The sequence below is a fragment of the Onychostoma macrolepis genome, chromosome 17, assembly GCF_012432095.1.
Source record: "Onychostoma macrolepis isolate SWU-2019 chromosome 17, ASM1243209v1, whole genome shotgun sequence".
Classification (NCBI taxonomy): domain Eukaryota; kingdom Metazoa; phylum Chordata; class Actinopteri; order Cypriniformes; family Cyprinidae; genus Onychostoma; species Onychostoma macrolepis.
In genome coordinates, this window is record NC_081171.1 from 29795659 (window position 1) to 29804353 (window position 8695).

Genomic DNA, 8695 nt, shown 5'->3' on the forward strand with positions numbered 1-8695 from the left:
TACTTCTATTCCACCACATATCCGAAAGCATACTATCTTAATTTGGGCTCCACTACTTTCAAGAAGAAAAATAGCATGTGTTATTTAAAAATTAAGTATTTAAATATTGAAATGAATTATTTTCTGCCTCACTCAATGAAGAGAATGCATATAAGATCAGTTTTACTTAAGTGTATACAATCTAAACTAACTAAATAAAACAATAAAAAAAGTTTTTGACTTCGGGATTTCAGAACTTAATTCACCACAGCTTAACTGTGATAAAAATCACTGTAATGCATTGCCTCTAATGGCTTATTGATTTTATAAAATGTCTGTAACCGCTATATGATTAAAAAAAGTTATATTTATTAAAGGGGTTCTATTATGCCCTTTGGGTTTTGAGGTGTAGAATAGGTTTTCATCCTTGACTGTTTTAAAAACATGACACGGAAATGACACGGACATTGCCATAATCGTGAGTTTCATCTGCTCAGCTGTAAATATTAACGATGGCGTCAGTTTCGGCCGATTCAGGCCCTGAGAATGTTTGCGAACAAGAGGATCGTGCAGAACCTTTGCAAGCACAAATAAAGGGGTGGAAGTCGTTTGTTGTAGTTTTTGAAAAGTGTTTTCTGTTAAAGAGAAAGCCTATTTCCTTTTAAAGTGGATTTTGAGCTTTGTAAACTTGCAGATCTTTTTTATGCTCAAACAGCAACATTACACACTAACTAAAGTTGAAAAACGCTTAATAGGACCCATTTAATCATAATAACTGGAATAAAGCAATCGTAATTCAGTGTGGTTGTGATTCATCTGAAGGCACAAGGCCAAAGGTAAATACAGCCGTGCTGATATTCAGAGTAACGGCACAATTACGAGTCTGATACTGCTTTTATACAGCTCATTTAGCGTACATTTTGGACAAAATCTGTTCAAATCTGGCTGTTGTCAGACGGAAATCTCACTGGATTATTACAATTAATTGCAAAATGAATGTTTGGAAATGCAAACTGATATTTCCTACTGACACACTACAGCAAAAGATAGAAATAAATGACTTAAAAGCATTTTTTAGCTGCTGAAAATACTAGTGTTCTAATCATTTTGGCCACCACTGTAGATCTAAGTTTGTTAACGTATCATTGACTAAGCTATGACTTGGTAGATTTCATACTGCAGTTCTTTTCTGCTGTTCTTTTCTGTCGCAGTGTAGTGGGGCACAAGCGTACAGCAGTGTCAGAATAAGAGCTCAGAGCTGTTCTCAGATCAGATGGTTGAGTGCGGGTGGGGGTGATGATGGAGGCAGACTCAGTGACGCCCGGCTACTCCATTAGCTTGAATGTCACGGTAATTACATTCCTCTTTTGAACTCCACCATGACATCTTGCACATTGGCCTCATCATAATGAAGATGGAAGGAGAAATGAAAAAAAAAAGCCATATCCTAGTTTTCACTCAGTAAAGAAATGTTCCCCACTATGTGAACTGTCAGTAACCAGCCACAGGCATCGGTCTTATAAACATGGGATTTAATTAAAATTTCCACTTTCAATTGTTTCTTCATGTTTGTGTACGTTCTTTAATTGCCTCGAGGCGAGTGCAAGAATGTGTCATATATTGCTTTAACAGCCTGTGTGACATGACTGTGCCAGTGAACTCACAGCACATATAACCACATACAAAGTAGAAAGTCTTTCGCAGTTTCACTCATGACAAAACCTTGTACAAGTGGAAGACAACTTAAGAAATTTACTATTGACTAAAAGACTAAGATTCTGTTGCAAACCCTACCTACACAACATTATAATGCTCAAAATACAAAGGCTGTTCTAAACAGCAAACAGCAAAATTATATAACTACTACCTAGTTGCTTATTAGCATGCATATTTCTAGCATAATGGCTGATTATAAGTACTTATAAAGCCATATTAATGCCTTATTCTGCATGAGCATATGTGACCCTGGACCACAAAACCAGTCTTAAGTCGCTGGGGTATATTTGTAGCAATAGCCAGCAATACATAGTATAGGTCAAAATTACAGATTTTTATTTTATGCCAAAAATCATTAGGATATTAAGTAAAGATCATGTTCCATGAAGATATTTTGTAAATTTCCTACTGTAAATATATCAAAACCTAATTTTTGATTAGTAATATGCATTGCTAAGAACTTCATTTGGACAACTTTAAAGGCGATTTTCTCAATATTTTGATTTTTTTGCACCCTCAGATTCCAGATTTTCAACTAGTTGTATCTCAACCAAATATTGTCCGATCCAAACAAACCATACATCAATGGAAAGCTTATTTAATCAGATTTCAGATGTATAAATACTAGATATATTTAATTATTGATCCTTACAGACAGCATTAAAAAAAAAAAAAAAACATTCTTTCTGAGTGAAACAGAATGTTACACATTTTTTCTTAACATGCTGCTGAATTGCGCATAATGAGAATGTGCATTAGGAAAGTAAATGTAGTCCATTTACATTTCATTTTGACTTTAAGGGCCAGTTTTACTAAACAGAACAAATTAGCATGAGATTGCAAACCTTACTAAATCACTTTGTATGATTCATTTAAATATTCTCCTCTCATAAATTTTGCATCTGAAAAGTGAAACTCCTACAAACACGCATAAGCAATAAGATCTGCCCCCAAAAATAACTGCATCCATCCACACCTTCGGTCACTCCTTTTCATTTAGTAAATCCTGCCAGTAGTTTTTAGTCAGTAGTCAATAGTGAGAGGAAGAGAAAGACAGACTCACTCTTGTTGTAGCATGTGGTCAGCACTGCCTTGTCTGCAGGACTGCCGCTGATGTGCCATATCTCACCAGCATCGTGCAGGAGGACGCTCTTATTAATCATATTATTCTCATCATCAAAGTCAATGATGTGAATCTGCAGAAGAGAAAAAAGCACAGCGCTGAGGAGAGCATCCTGACGGCAGTTCAAAGAGCTGGGACTTCACTCGCAGATATTTACTTTAATATGACAGTACATGAAATCTCAAACGCTTTTTAACTTCACACACTCCTGACACTCATTTCCCAGCTTTTATTTCAACTTTGAAGTGACTGCATCTTTTGAACTTATGTTAGATGCCTAAAAGTTATATGCAAAGCATGGCACATTTGAAGAGGCAGTAGAAAGTTATTAATTTATGGAGGGACTTCATGCGCGCACTGTGGGTAATATTCTACTGTAAGTGTTGTCATTATGTGCATAATGGAGTTGTTGTGTGCTCTTCACAAAATCCTATTCTGTGCCTAAAAACATCTAAACAGCCTTAAAACAAGATCAATTCACTTGGAGAAGCGAAATTGAAATACATTTGGTCTTTTAATCTTGATCTTAGGTAAATAATTTAGATAAATAATCTTTTAAGACAAGACATCCCGAGCAAAACCATTGCTTTTTAGGGGTTTATTTTATTGCACTTTATCTATTTGCATCTGTAGATTTCAATTACAGTACATATCTTCAAAGGTTTTCTCACAAGGAGTCAGAAATCTCCGCTTCAGCAGCACGTGCATACACCAAACTTAGCACTTTTATTCATCTTCATATTCTGAAGGTTTTTACAGAGGAATTTGTTTATATATCATTTGTCTGGTTTACATGACTTTATATTTATAATATATAAGTTTCCGCCACTGTATAAAAAAATTTAAAAAGGTAACTGTGACTTTTTACCTCACAATTCTGACTTTTTTTCTCAGAATTGCGTGATATAAACTTGCAATAGCGAGTTATAAAGTCTTTATATTATATTTAGAGTTATAAAGACTTTATAAATCGCTATTGCGAGTTTATACACAATTCTGAGAAAAAAAGTCAGAATTGTGAGATAAAAAGTCACAATAACCTTTTTTTAAAAAAATATTCAGTGGCGGAAACGGGCTTCCATATTTTTTCTGTCTGATTTATGAAAAAAGAATAAAAAGAAAAATCCAAAATCCCTTTTATGAAAATGTTTAACTGTCAACACAATTAAATGATAATTCGAAATCCAATGTTCAGATTTCTGCTTAAATTAATGCATATTAGTGCATATTTAATTAGATATGGTCTCATTTGCATGTTTAAACATAACATTTCAGAAAACATAAAAAAAAAAAATTGATGCAACTCTTGATGGAAATAAATGTTGTGATGTTTCATATCGTTGTCAAAACGGTGCCACAACAAAAGCACATTATCAAAGCTAAAGGCCGTCCAATAAATTATCAGTGCAACTTTTTTTTTTTTTTTTTGGACAGGCAGTGTAAGGTCGACTCCAGCACATCTCAAAAACTTTCAAAGGGGTTTAATGTCAGGACACTGTGGTGGCCAGTCTCTCATAAACTGAGCCTGATGAATCTTGCCATTGTCACTGAATATGTAGCCTACATAGATATATATACTGACATGGTTGTTAGAAAAATGAAAAGCTACACACTGCATCACATGCCAGAGACATATTAATCACTCTAATAATGATTCAATCCTAAAATCTTAAGTACCTGTATGTTAAATCCAGATAGTATTACTAAATCAGTGAATATAAAAAGTATCTAATTTTACACAGTTTACACTTAAAAAAAAAAAAAGAAAAAAAAAAAAATATATATATATCTTAATACATTCAGTGAAAGTTTATCTATGAATACATTTTGGAAATGCCAAGTTTTACCAATTCTCCACAATAACATGCCTGAAAGTACATGAAAAATCTTATATTTTCAGAGTTTTACTCATTTCAAGATGACCTTAATCTCACTTATTATTTTATGTGAAGAAATTTGTCATTGTTATACACACTATAAAAAAGCAGTAGTAAAAAAAAACAGACTATTGGAAGATGTTTTACAATAAAATACTATTTTAGTTTTTCTACTTTATGTATGCAACATACTTCCCATTTGTTTTTAATTGTTTGTGAAATTTCAGAGTGAAAATAATTTTTTATACCATTTTTTCCCCCAATGTTGTTATAACATTGTTATATTGAATTTGGGATTTTGCTGTGTATCCTTTGACATGGGTCAGTAAACTGGTAGAAATAAAATATCAGTGGTGTAAGAATCATTCTCCACATCATGATTTTAGCAAATGAATGTCATATTAATTAGCTGTTTGCAAAACTAGAGCAAAAGGCATCTGTCTTGCTGGTCACCTGTGTAGGTGTATGACGTGTGAGCGAGAGCATGCATACATGAGGACATCTCTGCTGAGAGTTGGAGAGGAAGCCATTAACCTTGGGTTGGACTGCATTGAAGGAGAATTATTAGGCAACGTTATAATTTTATGGAGGGAAGCAATACAAATAAATTCCGATGGCTGGACAGGATAATTGGAGGCGTTGGAAGGTTCTGTAATGAGCGCTGGGCTTGAAGAGACTCGCTCGTGATTTATCAGCCTCTACAGAAGCTGAGTGAATTATCACATGAGCCTCGTCTCTTGCCGTAGTGGTTATGTGAAGGAGCGGTCAGGGGCTCAGGTTCAGAGGACCACAGTAATGACACACACAGACCTGCTGCTGGGAAGGTTTATGAAGTGTTTTTCAACACTGCAAAAATTTCCTTACTATGATAAATGTTGTAACTGTATATGCTTAAAGGGGTCATAAGATGCAAAATTCACTTTTACATGTTGTTTGAACATAAATGTGTTGGCAGTGTGTGTACACAACCACCCTGTAATGATAAAATCCACCCAGTGCTTTTTTTTTTTCATCCCTATAAATAACATCCCCTTTTTCAAATCAAGCCGATCTCAGATTCTTGGCAGAGTGACGTAGTTCTGCACAGGCCCCTCCCACGATTGTTGATTGACACTGGTGTTTTATCACAGCTCCACCTTGAGTGAGCTGTCATCAGTCCTGAATCAACCTCAACCTAAGCGGTTGAGGTGTTTTGTTGTTGGATTTAATAATGATTTATTTACTCTCGACATCTGAGACGCAGTGGATTACATTTGTTTTTGAAGGGAATGCATCCCACGATCTGCCTAAATGCATCTATGTTCGCGTGAATCATTCGTGATCCAGCTTCACCTCCAGAAGAAGTGAGTATAAGGTTCTTTTATGAATCTTTGCAAATCGCCTTTCCTAATAATGTGCTAGTTAGCAAGTTCCGCGGTTAAAGAAAACACTATCATGAGAACGGCTCATCACCCCACAGAAGAGAGGGTGGGGTGAGCAGAGCTCATTAGCATTTAAAGGGACATGCACTAAAACGGGCTGCTGAAAACAGAGCTGATTTTGACAGGGTAAAAAAGGTGTTGTTTTACACTACCATTGAGAAATTTTAACCAAAGTATGTTATAGACTTTCATTAAGACCCTAAAGAATCATATCAAACCTTCTTTGAAAATGGGCATCCGATGACCCCTTTAAAATAAGAAAAACAAAACTTCTTGGAAGCTGCCAAGTGAGAAAACGATCATACAGTTGTGCTCATAAGTTTAAATACCCCTTACGGAATATGCAAAATCAACAGAGATTTCTTTTTTTTTTTTTTTCATTCTTTGGAACACAGAAGAAGATATTTGGAAGAATGAAAGTCAGTGGGGACCAATGTTGCTTTGCACACTGAATTGACACATTGGATTGCACATTGAATTCTTTACGTCTTTCCACAGATGAGAGTCAAACAGGTTTGGATTTATAAATATATGAGTGACTAAATGATTATTATTTATTAGTTTTTTTAACAGAAAAAAATATCCCTTTGTCATGTATAATAAATGTTAGGCATTTTCTTTGGGGCAAATAATATATGATTTTATTTATTGTTAATCTTATTATTGATCTTTTTATTAATCATTTTATTTTCATATGTATTTATTATATATTATTTTATTGTAATTATCACCCTATTTATTTTATAATCTTACATCTTATTAGTACTACTTACTACTTATTATATTATTACCTTAATTAATATTAATTAATATTATTAAATTTGTTGTTTAATGTCTAATGAATGATCTTTTTATTACTGTATTAATCTTGTTATTGATCTTATTAATCATTTTATATTCTTGTTTATATATTATTGTATTATATTATTATTATCTCATTAACTATATTTTATTATTTATTATTGATCTTACTTATTATAAATTTATTTATCTTATTAATTTTGTTATCTTGCTTTTTAAAAAAGGTTAAACATCCTAAAAATTCTGCAAGTTACGATGAGCAACAACTGTATAATTTGAAAGAAAGTCTAAAAGCCTTATTCAAATGGAAGGAGTGTTTGAGAACTAACAACAAACATTTCAAGTTGTATCAGTCTACATTAGTTAGTGTTTTATATGTGAACATGAATTAATAAACATGATTCAAGCACACGCATTCAGAAACCTGTTAGAAAGAGTCCTGCGAATATATAACATCATTATAGAAAATATGAGGAGTCTAGGAAAATCCCATGCATCTATCCACTCACCTGGTTTTCAAATTTGAGTGACTGTGTGCCCACTAGAAACCTGATGGCATCTGTCTCAGCTGTCTGAGATGTCAGAGCACGCGCCTGAAACACACGGAGAGAACGACAGCCCATGCATTAATGATACACAGCCAAAATACTAGAAAATACAATACATACTGTATATGACACCAGATGCATTTTTATGCTGCAGATTGCATTTTTAGATATTACAGGTGGGCTCATTAGTATGTTTGCTGCCCAGGTTGTAGTTCACGCAAAAATGCTGACTAAGTAAGCAGCTTACTAGATACATGTTTGCTATGTAGAAAGCATTACAATCTAGACAAGCAGCTTACTTGATATCTGAAATTTAAGTATCAGTGAGGTGCTATTATAGTTTTTATTCATCTTTTTCATTTTTTATATTTTCCATTTTCATTTTAGTTAAGGTTTTAGTAATTGTGTTGTGTTTTTGTCATTTTTATTAGCTTTTTTGAAAATATGTCTATATTCAATTTTATTTTTAGTTGCTTTAGTACACCAAGATAAACTAAATAGTAATGAGCTAAAATAAAAGCTAAAAAGGATAGCTAAACTAAAATAAGCTCATTCATTATTGTAAGTATTATGTATTATTTTATTTCAAGTAACATTTTCATGGTTGTAGTTTTAGTTCAGTTAACTATAATAACCCTGGACTGATCTCAAATATGTAATTGTACAAAAAAAAAAAAAAAAAAGGTACAAAAGTGTATCAAAACCACACGATACATCTTTAGATCTTTAGTAAATGTAAAAAGAAATGTATTTTATTTTTTCCATGGCATATGAAATATGAATATGCTAATCATAGTACACTGAAGTGCTATGGTATTACCATCTGATTCAACATTTATTATATATGTATATTTTATACATTGTGACTGATGTTTGAAACGGAAAATATATCTCCATTTGTTACGTTTAATACACATCCTAGTTTTTAATAACCATCTGATATTTAACATGTAATGTTAACAGTGAAACACAGGCACCAGTTTACTGTAAAACAGCTTATATTTCTATGTGAGACTGTTGTGTGCAAAACTGAAAAGGTAAACAGAGGTACAGTAACTTACCTGAAACTCCAGGCCGTAAATAACCGGTGCATCATCTTCCATCTTTATTCATTCACTTATTCATCTATCAATTAATTCAGAGTAAAACATTCTCCTTTTTCTCAAATACTAATAACAGGTACAGCAGTTCCGCGAGAGTGAAATACGACTTACGCAAACGGCGCATGGA

The 8695-nt window shown here is 33.3% G+C and overlaps 1 protein-coding gene across 1 annotated transcript in view; it reads right to left on the reverse strand.

The window, feature by feature from the left end:
• The window catches only part of eipr1 (EARP complex and GARP complex interacting protein 1), a 50322-nt gene extending 41639 nt beyond the window's left edge, over positions 1 to 8683 (reverse strand). Inside the window, exons 1-3 of the mRNA XM_058748444.1 lie at positions 8527 to 8683; positions 7427 to 7510; positions 2759 to 2891 (exon numbers count right to left, since the gene is read on the reverse strand). Coding sequence (XP_058604427.1) covers positions 2759 to 2891; positions 7427 to 7510; positions 8527 to 8568 — 259 coding nt within the window. The 5' untranslated portion in view covers positions 8569 to 8683. The remainder of the gene's footprint in view (positions 1 to 2758; positions 2892 to 7426; positions 7511 to 8526) is intronic.
• Positions 8684 to 8695: the final 12 nt, after the last annotated feature.